The 24,811-nt window shown below is 34.5% G+C and overlaps 4 protein-coding genes across 6 annotated transcripts in view; 2 read left to right on the top strand and 2 right to left on the bottom strand.

Moving 5' to 3' along the window:
* Positions 1-24,811, top strand: part of LOC129938910 (uncharacterized) — a 406,682-nt gene that overhangs the window by 36,948 nt on the left and 344,923 nt on the right. The window lies entirely within an intron of this gene.
* On the top strand, positions 5,431-8,792 carry LOC129938765 (uncharacterized). 3 transcript variants are annotated; one of them, XM_056046512.1, is made up of 3 exons: positions 5,431-5,566; positions 6,189-8,211; positions 8,292-8,792. In XM_056046512.1, the coding sequence occupies exons 2-3, from the start codon at positions 6,328-6,330 to the stop codon at positions 8,532-8,534; spliced, it is 2,127 nt and encodes a 708-aa protein (XP_055902487.1). In that variant the 5' UTR covers positions 5,431-5,566; positions 6,189-6,327; the 3' UTR covers positions 8,535-8,792. The 3 variants fall into 3 exon arrangements, with proteins under 3 accessions (XP_055902487.1, XP_055902495.1, XP_055902479.1); XM_056046520.1 differs by having other exon boundaries at positions 5,478-5,566; positions 6,113-8,211; XM_056046504.1 differs by lacking the exon at positions 5,431-5,566 and adding an exon at positions 5,594-5,776.
* Positions 12,912-16,414, bottom strand: LOC129938736 (exosome RNA helicase MTR4). The gene is made up of 3 exons (XM_056046467.1): positions 16,143-16,414; positions 14,430-16,074; positions 12,912-14,368 (listed from the first exon to the last, which is right to left on the bottom strand). Exons 1-3 carry the CDS (start codon positions 16,253-16,255, stop codon positions 13,061-13,063), a joined length of 3,066 nt encoding a protein of 1,021 aa, XP_055902442.1. The 5' UTR covers positions 16,256-16,414; the 3' UTR covers positions 12,912-13,060.
* The window catches only part of LOC129938747 (neuroligin-2), a 40,056-nt gene continuing 38,576 nt past the window's right edge, over positions 23,332-24,811 (bottom strand). The window contains exon 6 of the mRNA XM_056046479.1: positions 23,332-24,596. Coding sequence (XP_055902454.1) covers positions 23,987-24,596 — 610 coding nt within the window. The 3' untranslated portion in view covers positions 23,332-23,986. The remainder of the gene's footprint in view (positions 24,597-24,811) is intronic.

The raw sequence follows: 24,811 nt of genomic DNA, 5'->3' as shown, positions 1-24,811 counted from the left end.
ACCACGTTCTTAGGACCCTCTGCACAAAATCTGTTCTGAGCACTCAGAACAACTGACAGGTGGTCACTATTTGACATTTCTTAGTTTATCATTTTTTTTATTACAAATTTTCACTTTTGTTGTCAGAGTTTTGAGACTAAAATTTGTATGGTGTCGGATTTTTACCGAAAAAATACAAATTTCAAAATAATTGTTGCGAATCAAATGTTCTGTCAGATACCTACATGTACCATACATTCTTGGATACCTTATGATTAGTAGTAGTATTTTGAAATTCCAGCTGGGTTGGATCAGCTATTCCTTTAGACGTTAAATACTAACAAAAAGGTACTTGGATACCCTATCTGTTTAAGATTGAATGCACCCTGTTACCAGAGCTGACAACACAAACTAAAAGCCCTAGCATTGGTGACAGCACAAATTTAATAAGCTTTAAATTCCGGAAATACCAATTATTTTGTGATATTTCACTCACTTGATCTGTCCAGGTTGACAGTTTTGAGAAAATTCTCAGAAATCTTCGGAATATAATCTAACCAATTAGAAATATAAACTTGGTAATTCTCAAATATGAGCTGAGTTCAAAAAAGCAACTATTAACAGAAAAACTACTGCAAGAATACGGCAGATATACAATATCAAAAACCAGTTCATAAATGCCATCAGAGTAGGCGCCTATAAAAAAGTATGGCAGAAATAATTAAGTTTTTTCTTTGTGTTACTCGGGTTGTGGTTTTTAAGTGTCTTAACAAAATTCTTTCAAAATGTCCAATAAATATATTTTATTAAGACTTATTTAAAAAGTTTTGAATGGAACAAATTCATTCATTCATTCATTTCTATAAAGTTTATATTTCAACTAATATATAACAAATCATTTTATTTTTTGCCAAAACTTTATTAATATTCAATTATTTTACCTACTCATCTTGTTCTGACATTTTTATTCAGAGCGGCAACAGAAATAAAACAACTTCAGCTTTGAACGCATTTCAGCTGTCAGACTGTTTAACAAGACAAAATATTTTTGGGAATATGAACCTTAATTAAATTATTTTTTAAAAAGAACATTTCAAGTCGATTTCTTCGTCAGAATTCAAATGGGAAGTGATGTTTGATGAATGTAATATTAATGGTTTTAAGTGGTTCAATATTCTTCCAACTGTATTTGCCAAGAATATTTCAGAATCTATACCACTCTAAAAACGTATTTAAAGTTGTCGAGAAAACTTTTACTTATGAGGTGTTACAGTTATAATCTGTCAATTTAAATAGAGCTTAGGTATGTTCAACGTCATTGTCATTTCATGAGAACTTTTTACGAGAATATCGCTTTGAGTTGTAGTTAAGGAGAGTGAACAAAGCTAAAGTCAGTTTATATTCTTTATACTTTAGATGAACTACAGCAAATTCAACGAAACACTGAACCGTGATTTATGATGTGGGTTTTAATTAAATAATCAATAAAAACAATTATAAATAAGGTTATTCAATTCGAAGACTTTGATTGTGTTCATGAAATAATAAATAATAATAAAACATTACTTTTTTACAAAAGCAAACTGTTAGACCTCGGATAGATAGGAGATCTGGATACCTTTTCGTTTTAATTTTAAGAGAACAGCTGGCCCAACAAATCTGGGCTATCAAAAACGAAGTTCTATTTTGTTAAAGAATTGTTAGTATAGCTGTCTGTTTTACAAAACAGATGATTTAACTTATAGTTGAGTTTGGAGGAAACTGAGAATCCTGTGAGTTGCAAAAATTAACCATTTATTTTATTTTACAATAATTTTGGAACTCAAAATCTCTCTTTATCCGCTTTTTGTGAACAACCTAAATTTGTTTTTATCCAGTATATTCATGTCGCAGCGGAAGACTTGATATTTGTTTTTCTAACTGTTGTCGTCCCTAATATCAAGATTGTTACGACTGTGAAAGTCTCAAATATTTATAATTTGTAACAATCCAAACTCAGCTTAGGAGCTGAGTTGAAAGTGTTGAACTGTCAAGTTGAATGATTTGTTTACAAAAAATATAAGGCATGGTCAAATAGAACTCCGCCGTCTGTTGGTGTTGGGACGAGAACAAAAATGTTCCCGTTGTGTTACTTATCTTTTTTTCTGAACTATACGTTGATGTTCCAACAAAGCGCAATCAAGGCCACCGGTCACAAATGGAACGCGCCGGTCAAATTGAAGTTTTAGATTTTTGGAAAAAACGTGATGGTCAAACGTCAATACAGAAAGACAAACAAAAAACAAGGAAAGGAGAAAAAGGGCCTCATCTTCGCTGCTGTTGCATTGTTCACGAAAAACTAAAATTCTTTTTAAAACATTTTTAATTTTTGTTGTTGAAAAAGAACAATGGTTATTATTGGGTTCGTTAGTTTTATTATTTTTTCGCAGTTCTACCGTCCGCATTCTGTTTGACCAGACCATGGTTGTTTTTTGTTTTTTATGGCTTGGGAGAAAACAATTAGTTCAAAAGTTTCCATTATGCAATCAACCAATATTTTTCTTTGATTCTTTTTTTGTTTCTCATCTTTTTATTAAAAAGATGGAAGAAATGTGTTTTTATGTCATTCATTTTTATTAAAATATTTTTTTTTTCAGTTTTGATATTGTTGGATTGACAGATCAATAATGTTTAATAATTATTGTTTCTATCTGATTTGGCCAGTTTATGTTTCTAAGATCTCAGAGATTTCCGTATTCTCAAGAAATATATACAACAAATATAAAAAAGCATATTAATTTATCTCAACAGAAATTATGTAACTGCCAACATTTTTTTTTTTGAATTTTTGTCTGTAGAGTAGATACATTTATTTCCCGAATTTAATGCTGAGAATGAAAAGTAAAACTTTATAAACTCAGACAATTAAATTCGAAATAAATCATAAAAAAAATTTTGTACAAAAATTTTCGACTAAATATTAAATGTTTTCCATTTTTAGTTAAAATAAAACAAAATCGAGAATTTTTTTTAATTTTATCTCAAAAGCACAATTACAGATTTAAAATACGTCGATGGGAAAATTCAGAGGAACTTGTTTATTGCAGCCACAATACCAACATAAGATCAGTTCCTTTACTCTGAATTAAGTTCAGTCTTTTATACACAATAATTAAATTGACAGAACTTGGAATTCAAAATCAAAGTAAACGAACAGACCCATTTTATTCCGTTATTGAAATCGATATCATTTTATAAAACTAAATTACAAACTTGAAGAAATTAAAAATAAATTGTTTTCAACGTGTTAACTGTAATTTTATTTGACGATATAAAAATTTATAAACGATATGACTCCAAAGATTTCCAATAAAAATATAAACAAAGAACAATATAAAAATAAGCGTGCATGTGCCTCTACAACCGAGCCATCTGAATACATAGACTTGACCATCTCGCCATATACTGTAGAGGAAAATATAACTTCAAAAGAGTGCACTAAAAGTTCACTTGATATCCACTATAATATTTTTGTAAACGACCTCAATAGTACGTTTTCCATGCACAATAGACGTAAGCATCTCAAAAATTACAAAGCTGATGCTCAAATCAAAGGCGAATGTTTTAATATGACGCCGAGAACTTCAAATGGCAGTAGCTATCATGATGCCAGGAAAATATCTCCAAGGAACCAATTGAATGTTTCTCCATTATCAACAGGAGCCAATTCACCATTTACACCGGAAAACCAAGTTGAATTGAGACCTTTACGTTCCTACAGGCTGCAAGATGTGCTTAATATAAAACCATTAACACCAATTAATTATTATAAGAAAATTAATAGATAAATTAAGATTATGCAAAAATGTTGCTATTTATTATAAGAAGAATACAATTTTGTAAGAATAAAGAAGAATGTTATATTTATTTAAATTATTTGTAATAAAAAGTCTTTGAATTGAATAATGAGTAAAAGTACAGTTTTGAAAATAAAAAGCATGACTCGGAGTCACACGTATTTGCTGTTGTGAAATATTTGATAAAATTTTGGTTGATTAATTGATGTCAACCACATAAACGAACTACGTCTGATTTCGTAGGAAAAAATGGTGCATTAGTAATTAAAGTTCTCTGTGTCTTTTAGAGAAAGTATTTTTCGATTCTTGCCAAATAAAATTTGAATAATATTTTGCTTTGAAGATTGAAAATTTAAAACGGTCAACTGCAACATCTGAACATTCTGGACTAAATAACAATTTATTTGTATATAATTGCAAGTAACCTATTTTGACGTTTAGTACTCTTTTGTGTCAAATTTGTATATAAGGGGCCCGTTATAGCTGTCATTGGAATTAATCAGGAACATTTTTTGAATAGATATTTGACGGTGTTTCCCTTTGATTAGAAATACAAATTATGTACATACATACTGATAGATCGGAAATCACATGAATAGCTTTTTTGAGAAGAAATTTTAATTGCGCAGTTATTTTTCGCTATATTTTTCTATTTTCTGGACGGAAATTCATTTGGTTATAGCCATCAGTAAAATGAATTTAAAGTTGTATTTAATTTATAAATCCATTTTAATTTTTGTAATGATAAATTTCATGTTCTAAACAGCTGACTGTCAAAAACCAATAAAAAAAATCCATTTGGTTTTACTGTTCGTGTTCAAATATTTTACTGTTCCGATCATATCATTTAAAAATTTACTGATGCATTGATGAAAGCAACAGTTAAAGTCCACGAAACTAGCTCCCGACGCGAGGAATCTGAATCAATCAGTATCATGAAAATCTTAAATTATGTTAATATCGAATTTTTTACATTAAAGTCAAACAAAGTTTTTCCTTGGCTTTTATGGTATCATTTCAAAATAAATTAAATCAAGGCAAGATATCACTACGTATTTTTAAAAGTATACAATGGAACTGCCCCATGAAAGCATCGTATTTTTTGAGAAGTTCTTATATTTATTATATAAATTTTGTTTATTTTTTGCATGACCCATGATAAGATCAACTTAATTTCACAGAAGCACAAACAATAACAAAAAAAGGAATAACAAAACAAACTTTTCAAATAGAAACTTCAAAGTTACATTAAATTTAATAACGTAAATTTACTGATTGCTATAAACGCTCATCAGTAAAACATTTCAGATTCCTCCTGTTTCAAATTTTACTGATGGATTTTACTGATAGCTATAACCGGCTCCTTATGTTTAAAATTGAAACAAATCGATCCACTGATTTCTGTTCCAATTTCAAACAATTCCAATGACAGATTTCTGTCATTAGACATTTTTCGTTGGGTTTCAACCAGGAAATTTATGTCAATGACAGATATGGTCCAACTGTCGAGATGGAATCCACATGAAATCATGGCTGAATTCGTTCATTTTGAAATCGACTCTCGAAATGTTAACATCTGCGTGTTGGCCGACCTGTAAAAAAAATACAAAATTCATTTTTAACGTACACATCCCGCTTATTTTTGTTTCTCACAAAATCTACTTACATTTTTCTTTAAAACAAATTTTCGATTTCTAAGCTAAAAATAAAATAGAAATCAATTTTCAAGCAAATTTACAAAAAACAAAAGAGTAAGCTTTATTTTTATTTAATTCATACGTACTGGCTACGTATTAGAGTAATAAAAAACAAACTAAAACATTTGTCCCAACAAAATCCATTTGCAAGAAAAGTAGATTTTGATTTTGAAATAATTTGTTTTTTCAAAAAATGTCCTTGGACAAATTTCAAGCAACAGATGCTTGGCGAAATAAATTTAAAACACATCTATTTGCAGAACGGTAAATATTTTATAGTTAGTTAAATAGAATTAACTCAAATAATAGTTTACCATAAAAATAGATTAAATTGTTTGGTTGATTTGAACTAAGTTTTGTTTGTTTATTGCATAAAAAGTAAAATTTGAAAGTATTTTTGATTTTTTGATTCTCACAGATTGTTGCTTGAAATTTTCCAAAAAACTTGATTTTCTTTTTTATCTTTTTATGTAAAAATTGATCTTATAACCACCTGATCCCTTTCTGCACCCTGATTGTACAGAAAGTAGCATGCAAATTGTATGTTCACGTTGACCGCACTTGACCCCCTTGTATTTATCTTAAATTCACCCTCTTTAGACATGATTCCTAGATTTACGTATTAAGTGGTGTTCAATAGAAGATTTCTAATCAAAAAGTGTGTATTTCCATGTAGAAAAACACCAATTATATCCAAAGCCACCAATTTAGCTGTCGCTACATCCCAAACTCCACAGAGATTGAGTTATCAGTTATCCGAAGAGCTACAAGAGATTCTGGAAGAAAAGCAGATCCCCCATCCCGACAGCAAAGAGATGCCCCGTGTTCGAGTACGAGATGCCGAAGAGGATGATAAGGAGAACATCGAACAATTCCACGAACGCCTTCATGCAGCATTAACCCCGAGTAAATTAAAACGCCAGCCAAACGTCGGCGCCGTGGATAACACCCTGATGAATGATTCTGATGAAGCGCTCGACATGACAAACACAAGCTTCGAAACGTTGGAGAAAATGTGCGAGAAAACTGCCTCGGATCCCGACAGCACACTGTTCAAATACCTCGGTCATGGGTCGTCGCCAGCTTCGCGGCAACCCATAAGAGCAGGAAATCGAGTGAGACCTCCTACATTCGACGAGGAAGCTGATGCTTTGCAACGTCTGCTTGACGAGTTAAATGTCGAGGAGACAGAAAAACGAATGCAAAACTTGCCGACATTGGCCGATGACACTCAATTGGATGATATTGAAGCTCCGTCCATTTTCTGGGAGAACACGATGACTCCAGATGCTCTAAAGTCAATATCACCTTGCAAGATGGTAGGTTTGATGCGACAATCGACGATTATGGAGGAGTTTTCTGATGTTTCTGAATCGGACGAGGTGAGTTCGATGAGCTATGAAAGCGCTCGGAAGACTTGTTATTCGAGTGAAACTACTGGCTGTTATGAGACAGCCAATGACACAGCTGCTGGTAGCGAGAGAGCAGTCACCAAAAACGTGTCGGCGAACTCCTCAGGACGATCATCATCATCGGAACTGTTCCAGCAGAGGCACAGCCGACAGAAGTTCTTCAGCAACGACACCACAAAGAAAACAGAATCAGAAGAACAAATCGAAGAGAACCCTGAAAAATCTATTCACCTTATTGATTTTGGATTTTCAAAGGAGGAAGATGACCCTTTAGCGAAATCGTTGCATTTGATAGACTTGGATACAACAGTTAAGAGTCCCCAAGAAGACGAAGAGAACTGGAATGAACAAGAAACAGAATTGGCTTTAAATTTAAATTGTCCCTCATCAGAATCCACTGAACAAGGTGGGGATGAAGAAGAAATAGAAAAAGAAAGAGAAGAAATAGAAAAAGAAAAAGAAAAAGAAAAAGACGATGAATATGATGAAGAAGAAGATTACTCACTGGAACCATTGAAATCTTCTCTAGAAACATCAACACAGCTCATACAGTCCGATAATGATGAAAGCTTGGTTATTGAACTCTCCGACGATGATGAATCGGCAATGAGTTGCGAAGCGAAACCTTCCGCGGAGGAGAGCACCCTTAATCGAAGTTTTACCATCAAATCAGAAGAACAACCACTGGAAGATGAAAAATCACTTCATTTTAATGATACCATGGAAGAAGTGGAATACATGATGAGCAAAGGAATGCAATATATGCAAGCAGCTAAGGAGAACCTCCAACAACCAGAACAAAAATCATCGCCGATGGTTACTGTTAAGAATCATCTAACTCCCGTGAAGAAATTCGAGCGTTATCGTTCTCCATCTCCGATGCTTTCATCGCCTCACACTCCGAAAACAGTAATTGCCAAGCCAAAGCCTGTGAATAAGCATGTCTTGGATATTAAGCCCTTCCCCAAGTTGGATTTGTTCAAAAAACCCCAGCTAAATGCTCTGAAACCACAGAATAAGTCTGCGAAGAAGCAACAGTTCTCGCATGTGGTTAGTCCGATTGGGGCGTACATCAAAAAAACACCAACAACTCCATTGCTTTCGAGTGTGCGTAATGAACTAGTGGGAACTTCGGCTGCGGCTTCATCTAGTTCAAAAGCTTTTAGAAAATTAGATTGCGATGGTCGTCTTACACCAGGAAATGGATCTCCAAGGATCCAGCCAAAGACCCCAACTCCAGTTCGTAGCTTACCTAAGAAGGCATACATATCGTCCGAATACAAACATGTGAGTTTTTGAATGTGATTTTCTTTCAATTAATTATTTTTTTCCTGGGAAAATTGTTGAACAAAATTTTCTTCTTGCAGATTGTCGACGAACGAACTCAATATACAATTCCGGGCGGACCCAAGATCCAGAAATATTTAGTTTCGGCAATGATCCCTGCTGTTGTCCGACACGAGGGCAAAGTAAAAATTCCGGAAAATTTGAGAACAAGTGACATGAAATCATCAGCGGCGCCGCGAAGAACCGATGATAGTTTGGCTGATTTAAGTGTGGCTTCGGGTGATGTCTCTGTGTACACGATCAGAGATGCTCAGAAGTTTTGAAAAAATAGACAATTCTTGTTTTGTTTCAGCTTTTTTTCTTTTTCTATTTATTATTTAAATGTTCTTTGTGTACCTTTTTATATTTTCTTTTCTTAATTTTTATTTTAATACGCACTTTTTTGTATGTTTTAATTATTTCGTCGCTTATGATTATGATGATTTTTAGATTTATAGGAAATTTAACTTAAATGGAATGTACGAATTTTCTTTTTAATATTTATAGTTATTTTCTTCGCTTAATAAAGATGGGGTTATTTTTATAAATACGTGGTTTTTCTGTTTATATCAAAAAATATAAAAGTGTAGAGCTTGTTGCTTTTCGGGTTGAATTAAATACCAGTAACAATTGTATCAAGTTGAGTACGTTAGTGTTTTTTCAAAAATGTGTATTAGTGATCAAAATTTTAAAATTAAAGTGTTTGAAATTATTTAAAAATCCTTCGTCGCTTAATTTATCAAAAAAAAAGTGAAAAGTAAAAGTTCCGAAATAAGGACAACGAACTTCGGATAAGCACGTGGAATGTTAGGTCCCATAACAGACCTCGTGCGGCCGAAGAATTAGCGGAGGCCCTAGACTGCTATAAAGCAGACATCACCGCCATCCAGGAAATACGATGGGATGGGCCGGGTAAAAAGAGGATGAAAAACTGCGATATTTACTATGGTGACTGCTACCACGAAAACCAACAGCGCTTATTTGGATGCGGCTTTGTCATTGAAGCCATACTTAGGCAAGAAGTCTTGAGCTATAGGTGCATCAACGAGCGCCTCATGACCATACGCATCAAGGCTAAATTCTGTAACATTAGCCTGAAATCCACAAAGGAACTTGGAGTTCTCCAGATCAATCTACCGTAAACCAGATTGACCATATTGCGATCGACGCCAGACACGCTTCCAGCATCATGGATGTACAAACTTTCCGAGGAGCTAACATCGACTCGGACCACTACCTCGTTGTAACCAAGGTAGCACTTCGGATTTCCAGACCCAAGCCAAAACAGGGGGGTGCTGGGAGAAGGTACAACGTCGAACGGCTACAATCGCCAGAGATCGCCAAATACTTTTCCTACCGAGTTACAAGTAACCTCTCTCGAAGTTTTCTGCCTCCAACACAATGTATCGAAAACCAGTGGCAACATTGCCAAGATGCAATCAGAGAAGCCGCCTATGATGTGCTGGGTTTCAAACAGCCACCAAACAAGGAACCCCTGGTTTGATGAGGAATGTCGGCACGCAAATACGGCCAAACAACAGGCACGCAAAGCGGCGCTGCATAAAAAGTCGAGAGCTCTATGAGCAGAAGAGGCGAGAGGAACGCCGACTTTTCAGAAGGAAAAAGAGAGGGCATGCACCAAATTATCTGTAAGATATGGTCGGAAGAAAACATGCCCGATGAATCAGCCTACTTAACATCGCCTATAAAATCTTCTCTGCCGTAATATGGGATCGTCTAAAGTCCATCGTAAACAACCTGATAGGTCCTTATCAGTGTGGTTTTAGAGCAGGAAAGTCCATAGTTGATCAAATATTCCCATTACGGCAGATCCTGGAAAAAAACCCAAGAACACTAAATCGACACCCACCATCTTTTCATCGATTTCAAGGACGCATATGACAGTATCTACAGGAACGAGCTGTATAGAGCCATGTCTAGTTTTGGCATCCCTGCCAAACTCGTTCGTTTGTGCAGGACGACCATAGATAATTAACGCTGCTTCATAAAGGTTAGAAACAACTTAACAGAACCTTTCGATGTCAAAAAAAGTTTTAGACAAGGTGATACGCTGTCATGTGTTTTTTTTAACATCGTGCTTGAAAGAATAGTGCAGAGCTCACACGTCAATACTAGAGGCACTATCTTTCATAAGTCTGTCCAATTACTAGCATATGCTGATGACATTGACATAATCGGAAGAACTCAGCGTGATGTCAATGGGGCTTTTGTGAGTATTGATGCAAAATGGGTTTAACGGTTAATGAGGGCAAAACAAAGTACATGCTGTCAATAAAGGACCTACAACACCGACGTCTTGGTCAAAACGTCACCATCGACAGACGTAACTTTGAGGTAGTCAAGGACTTCGTCTACCTAGGCTCCGCTTTAAACGCAGAAAACAACACCAGCGCAGAGATCAAACCCAGAATAACTCTTGCTAACCGCTGTTTCTTTGGACTAAGAAAGCAATTGAGAGGTAAAGTACTCTCTCGAGGGGCCAAAGTGTTGCTATATAAGACCCTTATAATCCCCGTCCTGCTATACGGTGCAGAAGCATGGGCTATGACAAAAGCGGATGAAAGCAACTTGGGTCGGTTCGAGAGAAAAGTTCTTCGTGTGATCTACGGTCCCGTATCGAAGGGGATTGAAGGAGAAGATGGAACGACGAGCTGTACGGGCTGTACAGCGACAAACCTAGCCAGAAGGGTTAAAGTCCGAAGGTTAAGATGGCTGAGTCACGTATAGCGCATGGAAACCAATGCTCCGGCTCGGAAAGTCTTCAAATCCACACCCACAGGACAGCGCAGTAGAGGAAGACCGCGGATCAGGTGGTGCGCACAAGTGGAAGGTGACCTCACCCAACTTGGAGCGCGAATTTGAATTGTTGTCTAGCTTTAAGATAGGTTTAAGATTGGATTAATAAAAATGAATTAAAAAAAAATAGGTTTTGATTTTGTTGGATTCACTCCTGCATAGTGGTGATTGTATATTCTCCGTTCGTTTTCTTGGGTGCTGGTCAGTTTTCTTGTGAGGTTCTTCACAACGTCATTCTTAATGAAAATATTATAGAGGCATGTTGTTGGCTTGCTCGCGAGGCTGGCGGCTTTATCCGCGAGCTCATTGCCACCGATGCCAACATGTCCAGGGGCCCAAATTAGTTGTATGTGCTGGTTTGAATTTACCAATAAGGAGCGGATGTTGTTGATGAGATTGGTGGAGTTGTTGTTGGTATTTTTGACAGCTTTGATCGTAGAAAGACTGTCTGTATGTATAATCTGCTCATTTCCCTCTTTTAAAGCCTCTTGAATAGCAGTACAAATGGCAAAGGCTTCAGCAGTTCAAATGGATGTGGTTTGTGGAAGTAATCCAAAAAGTATCATGCTACCGTCTTCATTTGTGATTGAAAAGGTTGTATTCTCTGAGGTTTTGGATCAATCCGTAAAAGTGAATTTACAGTTTTTGACTTGAGCTTAAAAGGAATCCTTAGAAAAATCTTGCGATATATTTAAATTTTCTTTGAGTTTTCTTTTGAGATGCGAGGCTCTTTTTTGTTTTTAACAACTCTTGTTTTAGAAATTCAGAGTAACTAGATTGAAGGATGGTGAAAATGGCTAATGGTGTTTTGTAATTTTTTTCCGGTTTAGTGTTAAGTTGACTTCTTTATCGACTTTCGAGTTCGAAGAAAATATCAGTTTAACATATAGTGTATAAATTATTTTTTCTCTTCGCTCTTCAAAGGTATGGAGGCATTGTAGAGATGTTTTAAGATCTAAACAATGATTGTGCCTATTGTATTTACTATACAATTATGAGTTTCAAAACTTTTGAATTTGTTAAATTTTCAATTTCTACATTATGTTTCCAACATACATGCAATACTATGCATTTTGGTAACGGAAGTTTAGCTCCAGAAGAAACTGTCCATTCTAAAATGTCATTAAGAGCATTAGTAAGTGAATTTTTGATTTATATAACATTTTGGATTTTAGATAAAATGTTTACATGATCAAAATAGAGAAAGTATTTTAAAGACTTGTGCTTGGTTAAAATGTCATTTTCCATTATTCAAAACACTAAGTCCATAATGAGTCATCGAGGAAAACACTTTATATGCCCTAATAGCATATCTGTCCTTCACGCCATATAAAACCCCAACAATACTGCACTCTGAAATATCGCAAAACAATATTAGTTTAAAGTGAGCTCCTTGACATGTCGGAATTTAGGGAAAAGAGTACGCTAGTTTGTGCTTCCTGTAATACCAGATTAAAGCTCACCCATAACTAAAGTATGGTCTCTGTATTGCAACCCATAATCATAATGCAAACTAATCATAAATTAAACAAATATGGCCAATAGATTCGGCAGCTAATTTTGTTAATCTATTATCTTGTAATTTTAATTACTTGTTACTTATGCCGAACTGTTAGCTGTCACAATTTCGAGTGAATTATGAGACACCCTTTTCTTCCAAAACAGGAATTGAATGTATGCTCTAAGACTACGACTTAGTATTACTACACCCTCTATCAAATTCTTACCATCCTTATATTTTTACGTCGCTAATCTGAGAAACTAGCTTACTAGCCAAAGCTCGCATGTTTACGGCATGTCCACGATTTTGATGTGAACCATGAAATAAGATAACCCCAAATAGATTTATTTTTTAAATACAAAGTTTAATTTTATTTATAGCGTTAATATTTCATTGTTTTAAGTTCTAAAATATTACATTTTCAAAATGAAAAAACGAAAAGTTAAATTAATGTAAAATTTCAACCTCATCGTGCCTGATTCGTCATTAAATCTACAAATACAACGAAGCTGCAAATACAATATCCCTCTTAAGCAACCGTACACCCTCCGAGAATTTATTCTCCAACTCGGTATTACCAATTGTCTTTGCGGCTTGACACATTTGCCTGAGCAATTCTTCCAGTCGTCTCATACACCGAATAATTGAACCCTCAAAGATGTCTGTCATTTTGCAAACACTCAAAAACGATGCTCCTTTGCACCAGGCCAACACAACATCCATCATGAATGGTTTGAATTTTTCCACATAAGTCTCTTCGTCAAGTTCAAGTTTGCATTCGTTGGAGATTTTGGCAATTCGTCGTGCTAAGTCTTGCATTGAACGCAGCGGACCTGACAGCTCCTCAGTGGATTGTGGTGTTTCGGAGGATTTTTCATCACATACAAAAGTCGAGAGCAGAGAAACTGATTGAGCTGTGGTCAGTTCATTAAAGACACCATTGAATATCATCTCGGTCATGAGGAGTTCGTCGGCGGAACTAAGTTCACAGGCGACACGTCCCTTGAATTCGATAACATCGGCAGCTGTGCAATATTCCATACGTCGCAGAACTCGTTTGCGCTTTTGTAGTTCGTCCATTTGCAGCAGACTCCTGGCTTCCTTCAGTTTTGCTTTGACCGTTTTCAATTCGTTCTGGACCTCCAGTTTATCGGTGTATTTGGCATAGACAGCTTGAAGCTCCTTTGCATTGTGCAGAGGATGGGCAAAGAGACGTTCTTCGAATTTGTCAATTGATTCGACGATTTGCTTGAACTCTGGCTCCTTGATGTGCATCTCTTTGATGGGATTTAGAAGGGGCGGACCTTTGGGGAAGCGTTTTTTCACCTCTTCGATGGTTTTAAGGACACTTCTTCGATTGTCAGATGGGCGCAAGTCATTGGGATAGTAAACTCGGAGTGAGGAGATTTGCGAAATAAGTTTGTGCAGCACTGGCACAACTTCCATGTTGCCCTTCTTGCCGGGCGTACATGGTTTGGGTTCATCTGTTTTGGCTGATTCTTCAGTGACATACAAAAGGACATCGACGATAACATTTGTCTCCGCTTTGAGGGGATTACGAACTTTGTCTGCTTGCTTCTTGAAATTCACCACGATTCCCCAATCAAATTCGTCGGTCTCATTTTGTATCTTGATAAGTCGGCCAGGCTGCAGGAATGGCATCAAGTATTCCGGCTTGGTTATGTAAGTTCGGAATTGCTTGCCCAGAGTATCCAATTGGTCGCGGATGTGATGGTACGATGCCACGCTGTGCTCATCTTGAATCTTAAATTTGTCCACTTCCAGTTGTTTATCTTGAACCTGTAAAAAGACGAAGCATCATAAAAGAAACAACAACTCTACACTTAAATGTTCAGTTTACCTGCTTATACAACTCTGGGATGGAACTCTGATTTTGGAACTGGAAAAACGATCGCTCCAACATGTATTCGGGGTTGATTTCCTCGACTCGCAGTAAATTCAAAACCATATTGTAGGTCAAGTGGAACGCTGAGTTGATGGGATCTGCTTTACCTTGGACAATAGCTCGTCCCACAGATGGCGACACCTTTTCATCTATCATCAGAATGACTATGCCCTTGTCATCGATACCACGACGTCCAGCACGACCAGACATTTGAATATATTCCCCCGATGTAATCCACCTGAAGTCCTTACCATCGAATTTTCTGGGCGCCGTAAAGAGTACAGTTCTGGCGGGCATGTTCAAGCCCATGGCAAAAGTTTCGGTGGCAAAGAGAGCCTTGATCAAGCCCTCGCCGAAGAGGATTTCGATGATTTCTTTGAGAATTGGCAACAAGCCTCCGTGATGGATGCCAATTCCACGCCGTAAAAGAGGAAGGACATTTTCCACTTGCGGCAATTGGCGATCCTCTTCCGAGAGAACGTCCAGAGCGTTGTTGAAGACCTCGTCGACGAGTTTCTTCTCTTCGTTGGTGTTGAAGTCCAATTTAGCCATCTGCATTGCATACACTTCGCATTCCTTCTTGCTGAAGGAGAAAATAATCACTGGGGCGAAGTTCCGTTCCATTATCATCTTGACAATCTTGAAGATGTTGGATTGTCCAGCATTCACCCCCTTGATGCCACCTTTGCGACCTTTTTGGTCGCCCTTGGCAGCCTCACCAGCTCCCTGCAGAACCTGCATAGCTGTATTGAAATTATCCTCTTTGAAAACTCCCTTCTCGTCTACGATCAAGTGGATGCCATCGCCTCCAGCTGGGAATATGTAATGCTGCAGTGGAGTTGGACGATAATCGGTGTAGACAACATGACAAGGTTGCTTGTGCAGATGGCACACCCACTCGGCAAACTGGCGAGCGTTTGGAATGGTAGCCGACAAGAAGACATATCGCACATTATCAGGCAGAAGGATAAGAGTCTCTTCCCAGACCACACCACGCTCCTTGTCACGCATGTAATGGATTTCATCAAACACTACCCAACCGACTTCCCTCATGATTTCCGAACCTCGATACAGCATATTCCTGAGAATCTCAGTTGTCATGATGAGACACGAGGCCGACGGATTGATGGTCACATCTCCAGTCACCAAACCAACATCTTTAAATTCTTCGGTGAATTCTCGAAATTTCTGATTGGACAAAGCCTTAATGGGAGTTGTGTAGATGACTCGTTGTTTAGCATTCAAAGACTTAGCAATTGAATATTCGGCCACTACAGTCTTACCCGCAGATGTGTGTGCCGAGACTAGGACACTTTGATTGTTGTCAATGCACATGATGGCTTCTTTCTGGAAAGGATCCAATATAAATGGATACTCCTTAGATGGCGGACCCGTAGATACAGCCAACGGGATGTACTCTTGGCCAGGGTAGGTTGCTACTTCGTGGGTACATGATTCGGGTGATTCAATAACGTGCACGGAAATGCGTGTGCTTAGTGCCTCGACACAAATATCGTCTAAAATTGATTCCGTAACTTTGGGTCGTTTGTAAGGGGATTCGCTTTCGCTATCATTGTGTTGTCTTTTAGGAACTAATTTACTGTGGGTAACAACAAATCAAGAATATATTTATATTAATTTAAAAAAAGAATTTCTTTTTCTATTTACCTTTCTTCGTCCTGGTCATTTTCAAATTTTGGAGTATTTTCATCAGCAACTGGTACTGATGTGGTGTCTTCTTTGCTTTCGAAACAATCAAACAAATCGTCAATATCTGCCATTTCTTTTTGTCCGGTGTTTTTGAAGTTTAATATTTGTAATTTTGATAATTTTCGTAGCTCGTGGTGTAATTTAAAAGAGCAAAACAAGAAAATAAAAATGCGTTTCGATAAAAAATACGATCGCGCTGACAAATAGCGTGTTTTGCAAAGTGACAGAAATTAGAAATGTAATAGAACATAAAGTTGAGTTTAAAAATTGAAGTGAATGTGTTCAGTGGAGTTGAATTGGTTTCTTGTCAGATTGAGTTGGGTGTGTTCAAGTTTTGTATGTGAAACTACCGAAACTTGGCATTTTATTTTCAATCGGTTGTCAAAATTTGTTATATCTTAATATTCATACAAGTTCACTTTTTATGTACCTAAATGTTCTCTTTCTTTACTTTATATTTCTGTTGTTTTTAGTTAAAAGTCCTGTCAAATTCATTCGCATGAAACAACATTTATAGGATTTAAGGCATAAACTATACACGATTGGAAGATAAGAACTGTTAATTTCCAATCAAATGAAAATTGTCTGTTAATACAGTTGGTTGATTTTTTCGTTAATTTGCGAAACGATGATTTATTATTTCTTTCGATTTGCTTAGTTTTAAAATTCTTTCAAAGTCTTGTGAACTTTTTTTCTTCTTTTTCCTTCTCAAAAACTTTTTACCAATTAAAAATTGGATGATGATATTTGAAAAGAACATCATCCAATGTGAAATAAGTGCACAATCGTCCAATTATTTTTAAATTAAAAAAATAGGTGTTTAAACGAGTACAAACGATTACAAAAAGGCGTCCAGTTTTCGATAGAAAATTTGCCCGCGATAGAATGTCAATTTTTTTCTTTGACTTTTGACAGTTAAAATTGTGTAATCACATGGTCAAAAGACAATTTTACAAAATGTTTTCCCAGTATTGGAAGATTTTCCAATTGTGTATATTTAGCTTAAGGTTTCATAATGTAAAACTAAAGTTCTGAAAAGTTACCTACCACGTAAATTACTTACCATTTAAATCCTTCTCTTCGCGTATTTACAAAAATGTATGTATTGGGTAACTATTTGCCAATTATTTCAATTTTCCAGTTGAAAAAAAAAATGACAAATGGAACCTAAGAAAAAAAGCAAAATCGTATATTGTATCTACCATTGGTCGCATTCACAAAGCTAGTGGCTACGTAGTCAAGGGATTATGATTGGCTAAATCTAACTACAAAAGTAGTTGAAATTTCCACTTTGACGCAGTGTAAAAAAAATCAGCTAAAAAGTTAGTGGAGAAAATTTTTTGTTGGACGTTTCAGAATCAGCTGCTCGGTAAATACACACGAATTCAAAATATAATAAATCGTTCAGTAATTAAATACAAATATAAATAAATTGTGTCTTAAATTTGATTTTATTGAATTTAAAAACACAAAAGATAAGTTAAAGTTATCAAATGTTTCTTGACAGTTCCAGATTGACTAGCTTTGTAGTGTAGTTTTGCATTCACAAAGCTAGTTGAATTTTGACTACGTAGCCACTAGCTTCGTGAATGCACCCATTGTGTTAAAATTTTAGATTAGGATTTTTCAAATTATTGTAAAATGGCAAATAAAAAAAATGATGTTTATTTTTTTAAAGGATAAACCGGATCTTCTTATCAGCCTTGTTGAGGAAAGATAATATGTTATAGAAAGTGAAGAAGTGGCCTCGTCATATTACTCTAAAAAGAAAAGTGGTGCGGTCAGCTTGAAGCAGTCTTCAACAGCAAAAGTTACAGAAGTGCTAAAACGCTGAAAACCAAATATGAGAGAAAAATATAACTGGTCTTTATGCTGAGACTTCTAGCACTGGGAGCGCATCCAAATCTGTCCATTAAATCAACAGACGAGCTAAAGATAAAATCAATGATAAATTTAGTAGCTGCAAAGATAAAGAAGGTAAGCTTAGCAATTGTTTTTTTTGTATATACTAAGGTTATTACACTTTGAAATATTAAATTTTCAGTACCTGCATCATAGCCTCTCTGCAAAGAACCAAGCTATGGATGATGGCGTGTATTCTTTTTACTTACAACCATTCAAACTCAACGTTTTTAAAATTCAGAATTAATTGACGAAAGCTGGAATTGTGCCTCCCAACACAAAAACCAGTGTTTCAACAATCGCTACCTTTCCACACGTAAGTAATTTGTTTTCCGTTCCGATATGAAATGAAACTTCTTTTGGATTGTTACAACTAGTTAGTATTCTGTATAGGTATTTATGACTCATGATCAAGCTAGTAATTAAGTAGGTGCCAGCCAATAGAAGTTTATTTTTTCATTATTAACTTCCCTTAGGAAGTTATTGTAATGACCCAATTTGTCAAATTTAAAATTTTGACAATTCTCGACGTTTCAAGGTCCCTAGAGTCGAAATAAAAGATTATTGAAAGATGCCTGTGCGTGCGTGTGTACATACGAAAAAAACGTGTAGCGAACGTACGAACATACAGACGTACGTTCGCGACGTTTTTTTCGTTGTCCATAGCTCAACAACCAGAAGAGATATCGACTTTAAAAAAATTTTGTTATACAGATAAAAAGGCAGAAAGGTGCAGTAAGGGCTCTCAAGAAAATTGCGTGGTCGTTTTTTTTTTTACGATAGCGGTTTAAAAAAAAGGTGACAATTTGGGTTAATATTATATTATTAATTATTTAATATTAATATTATTAAATTAAATAATATATTTTAACGTGGTACCAAACAAGTAATTAAAAAATTAGACGAATACGAAATTATCTTATCTCCAAACCAATTTTGTGCAACAAAAAATAAAGTTTTTAACATCTGGTAAAATTTTGAGAAAAATCGAATTGACAGTTTTTATTATAAAAAATAAAAACAACATTACTTAAAGTTGGTAAAAATTGATTTTCGACTCAAATATCTTTTCAAAAATTTGTGATTATGGCTTCCAACTTATTTTATCTTATAAAAAATATTGTTTTCAACATTTCGAAAATTTTTGAGAAGATTGAATTGACAGTTTTTTGGCAAAAAATAAAAACCTAAACAAGAAAATTTAATAAAAATTGGTAAAAATTGATTTTCGACTCAAATATCTTTTCAAAACTTTGAGATATTGGCTTTAAACTACTTTTATTTTAAAAAAAATATTTTTGTCAATATTTAGTAAAATTTTGAGAAAAATCGAATTGACAGTTTTTGTACAGGAAGTAAAAACCTAAACAAGAGAATTTAACAAAAGCTTTGCAAAAATTAAAAATATTGTCCTCAAACTTTTTTTTATTGTTTCCGATATTCAGTAGTTTTTTTTAATAAAAATCCAACAGTACGTTTTTTTCATAAAAAAATAATATCTACAAGAAATAGTACGCAAAGGTTTGAAAACCTGCAAACTTTTAAGCAAGACGATCCCGTCTGTCTAGGGATTGGAAGTTATCAGTGTGGGTCGCATCCCAGGCTCTTTTTTCTTTAATAAAAGGGTTATGATATGATTTTTACTTTTTCAATTTAAAATGATTTTTAACTTTCCTTGCAAATTTCATGTTGTATTACGATAACACATCGATCAGTGCTCCTTTTTTTAAACGAAAACGTGCTCGAAAGTTAACATCTTCAAAAATTTTATGAAGTCCGTTCTATTTTGGAATACACAATTTAGTGAAGGCTGCATAACGCGGACAAAACTCATCCATTTTAATTGAAAAAGAAATTGTTCATATCTTTGCTGCCCAGTGCTTCGAATTCTACTAACTGTCAGTTATCTCCTTTATTGGGTACTTTATTTACCCAATAAGTTATTTGACACATTAACTCCTGGTTAGACTTACACAAATATTATAACACGCTATTGTGATTTTAGCTACTTGGAACCTAGGCAGCAGATAAAATTGACATTAGTGTATGACAATAACTAGGTAGTTCTTGCTAAAAGTTAATGTGTCAAATAACTTATAGAAAAAAAACACAGGATTCATGTCCATAATTCGTTGTGTTTTGTATTGCACGATAAAATCCAATTACTTTTCCCTATGACATGAAACCTTTTAACACTAAACTTGAAATAAAGTTGTGTACTTAGTAAATATTTAACAGAACTATGAAGTCCAGCTTTCACTTGAACGGAAAAAAATGATCTGATTTCATTTTGACATAAGTAGATTTGACTTAATAGTTAGGGAGATTTTTCTTAGAACGTACATTTTGATCAAGGCAACTAGTTAGTTTTTAAAGTGTATTGATTTTCAAATTTAGAACTTTACTTCACAAACCGCTACTTAAAGTTCATAGCACAAAAACTACAAGATCATTATTGTCTATAAAACACTCCTTATTCAAGCTGAAAGTCCACGGCTATTAGTATTTTGTATTGTAAAAAAATATAACTTATTTCTTTTTCGAATTGACAAGGAACCAAATACAGGATACATTAAATGGAGTTGTGCAGAAAATAAATAAATCATGGAGTAATAAGGTTCAATTTTATTTTGACATAAGTTGACTTGACTAGGGATATTTTTCTTGACTAACTTTCCAATAAAGTTGGCTCAGTTGGGAGGCAATTTTTTGGCAGCTGGCCAATCAGATGCTTGAATGTTAAAAATTGTGTCTACCTGTGAATACTTCTTTTTTAATGAAAGCAATTTGACATAAAATTAATGTTCTGCCGATGTCAATTGACCTGACAATTTAAAATACATATGTTCACTCCTAACCATAAAAACAAGTGAACTAGTTGGTACAGCATAGTTAATATTCTGGCCTGAAGTTCAAGACACAAAAATAAAAATGTAAATGAAGTTTTGACAGCATCATTAACAGAATTTCCATCAACAAGAAAAAAATAACAAAAATCTATTCTAAATCGCATTTTTATTGGAATCCATCATTCGGTGAGCACAATTAAGACGTACATATTGATGAGCAAAAACACCAACGATCGTAACTGTTATAATAATTTTGACACAAAACGTTCAACTAAAAGGCAGGTTCTAACAACACAAGTGACTTCAATTGGAGCGAACTGCGTTCTTTGAACGTGCATTTTGACCAAGGCAACTTATTAAATTTTCAGCTGTCATAAACTTCTGAACTTTACATTCAGTTGATTGTGCAAATACTACTAAAAACATAGTTGCCTACAAAATACTCCTCATGCACGCTACAATTCTATCTCCAGATGTTTTTTTTTAAATATTACATATTCCTTTTCCAATTATTTGAAGTAACAAATGGTATTCTGCATCTTAAAACCAATCACATTTCTGGTGCCGATGGCATTACTGCTCTTGTCTTAAGAAAATGCTCTAGTTCTGTATGCTTTCCAATGCAAATTATGTTCAACTTATCTTTATCGTCCGGAATATTTTTGGACGAATGGAAATCTTCTTTTCAGATCCCAAGTTATAAGTCTAGTTCGAAAAATAATGTTGAAAATTACAGAGGCATTTGTAAGCTGTCCACAATTCCTAAATTGCTCACAATTAAAAAACAAACTGTATTTTTTCGTAAAAGAACATGTAAGTGATGCTCAGCATGAGTTTATATCGGGTATATCACCTTTCACTAATCTCGCATGTTTTTCCTCTTTCGTTATTAAATGTATTGAAAGTTAAAATCAAGTAGACGCTATCTAAACGGGTTTTAGTAAGGCATTTGATTCTGTATGCCACAATATACTGCTTCGTAAGCAGTATGTTTTACTTTAATCTCCTTCAATGGATTTCATCTTTTTTAACTGATAATGTACAAAAAGTAAAACTTGACAATCAAACCTCGAGATCTATTAAATGTACCTCAGGAATTCCCCAGCGCAGTCATCTTAGCCCATTTTTTTATAGTTTTTATCGATGATATTTGCAAAAACATAAAATTCAGCCAATGTCTCATATATGCTGATGATCTTAAATTATTTTTAAAAGTGAATTGCATTTATGATTTCTATAATCTCCAAATAGACCTCGATCATTTATAAAACTGGTGTTTGGTTAACTGTCTTAAACTTAATGTTAAGAAATGCTCTATAAAACTTTCAACTTATGAGTTTGGGTATTCTCTTGATCGTATCCCTCTTCAGAACTGTTACAGTAAAGGATTTGGGTGTCTTTTGATTAGAAGTTTACATCATTACATTGTCGCTAAAGCGAACTCTATGACTGGTTTCATTAAAGAAACTCAAATGACTTTTCGGATCCCTATACGCTTACATCTCTATATATCTCGTTAGTTATATCATTACTTGAGTACGCTGATGTCATATGGAATCCTTTCCGACAAACATTTTCGCATAGAATTGAGAAAGTTCAGAATCGTTTCACAAAATTATGTGTTTTGTAAAATGTGCTGAAAATCTCTCAAATCTCGTAGAACTATTCATGATACAATATTTGTGCGAGATATTTTATGTAACCATATAAAGGGTCCTAACCTTCTATCGTTAATTTGTATTTATGCCCCGATTAGACCATTGAGAAAAAGATACCTTCTTTTTCAACCTAAGCATAGGACAAATTTTGGAATGAAAGAACCAGTTTCAAGGTCAATAAAGGAGTTCAACGAAGTAATTAGTCATATTGACATAGCATGGCCTAGAAACAAATTCAAAATTGATTTGTATTATCTATTTTTAAGAAATTAATCATGAATTGCATCTGTTGAGCCTGTAGCTCGTAGATTAAACAAATAAATAAATAAATATAAAAATAAATACAAATTTGACAGGGAATCCTTTTTTATAAAACATAAAATAGAATAGAATTAAGTTCAGCTTTCAGTTAATCAAAAAATAATGCTTCGCTGTCATTTTGACATAAATTGAATTGACTTGATAGTTAGGTAGATTTTTCTTTTCACTAACTTTCCAGTCAATTTTCCATTGAAGTGGCCTATCAGATGCTAAAAACTTGCCTTTCTTTTAAGTCCCTTATGTCTGCTGAACTTGTCAAATGCCAAACCTAAAAAAGCTGTTTAAAACATTTAAAATTGAACTCATTTGTTTAACTTTTGAATAATTTACAAGCCACATCAAGCAAACAATCTGACAAAACATACCAAAACATACAAAACACTAAACAAACGTCACGAACAATAATGATTGCAAAAATATGAAAAGAAGTTAAATTTATTTTGTTAAACATTTAGAAAAAAACACTTACTAACTTAAATTTAAATTTTAAATCATATGAACTTACAAAATAAAACATTAAAAATTGGACAGTTGTGTACAATACAAAAACATAATTTACATTTTTTGTACAGAAACATACAATAAACAGATACAAGGCACTTACTTAAATTAAAAATTAAGAATACTAAAATAAAAACTTAAATTTAGTTTAAGAAGTTACTAATATTTACACTGCTGAGATTCTCATCTTAAAACTTCTGATTTACAAAACAACTTAATATCTTACGAATTGGACGGATTGATCTGACATTTGAAGAGTTGCATTAAAAATAACTCTTGGAAAGATTTTTCTAAAATTAACATGCTTGGCATTTTATTTTGTTAAAAAAAAAATAAATAAAACTTTGTTTAAAAGAAATAATTTATATTCTATGAATAATAAGTTTTAAGTTTTCAATTGCCTTAAAATTAAATAAACAAAATAAAAATTATAGCTTAATGAATGTTGAGTAAAAACAAAGCTTTCTCTTAGCACTTTTTATTGTTTTTGATTTTTGTCGATACTTAAATCTAATTTCTATTTTATTTGAATTTTCGAACTTTATACAAAATTTATATAATTTTTTTAAACTTATACTGACGTTTGAGGAATTCCCTCGATTAGCTGTGTCCGACTTGCAGCCGGCTTCATGGCAACAACGGCAGGTGTAGTGGATCTCGCAACAGGCACCGGAGTTGTACTTCGGCTGTTTATTGGGTTTGTTGGTTTTTCTGTCATTGGAGTGCTTGAGATCGGTTCTCTCTGAAGAAGTCGCTTTTCTTCAACTGGCGGTTTCTTGCCGTTCGCAACTACAGAGGCAATATTTCGACCACTTCGCGGTTCACTTTCCATTTTTAAAGGTTTTTTAAGGCTAGGATAGTTTCCATCTTTCACCGAATATGGACCGATGGATTCTTTTAAAGATATCCCACTTTTCAATGACGTCTGACTTCCAGTTTTGGCAAGTGAGCTGGGTGCTCGAACAGAAGTCGTGTCTGTTTGTGATTTTGTAGCGAGGGTCTTTGTTGAGGGTGAGTCACGGAATTCGTAGATATTATCACGTGATCGGACAACGTGATGATTTGTAACCATATGTGCGTTGTCAATTCCACTCGGACTGCTAACAACTGAGCGGCCGTCACGGTCGAGTTCATGTCCATCGTTTATGAAAACGTCTTCATCATAGAAGCGATCGGTTTGTCTGTTTAAAAATCAAAAAAGAATTATGACAGTTTAACATTTTATAAAAACTGATAGATTGAGAAGCATAGTGGTAAAAATCAAGAGGAAATTTTCAATTAACAAACATATATTTTAAACGCTTTTTATATTATATTCTTTTGATGCTACTTCTTTTTACATACACATATCCTGTTTCCATTTATTTAAAAAATAATACAAATTTTTCTTTTTTTA

This window comes from Eupeodes corollae, chromosome 1, assembly GCF_945859685.1.
Source record: "Eupeodes corollae chromosome 1, idEupCoro1.1, whole genome shotgun sequence".
NCBI lineage: Eukaryota > Metazoa > Arthropoda > Insecta > Diptera > Syrphidae > Eupeodes > Eupeodes corollae.
Note: the sequence above shows the minus strand (reverse complement) of the source record. Positions and strands in the feature narration are given on the sequence as shown.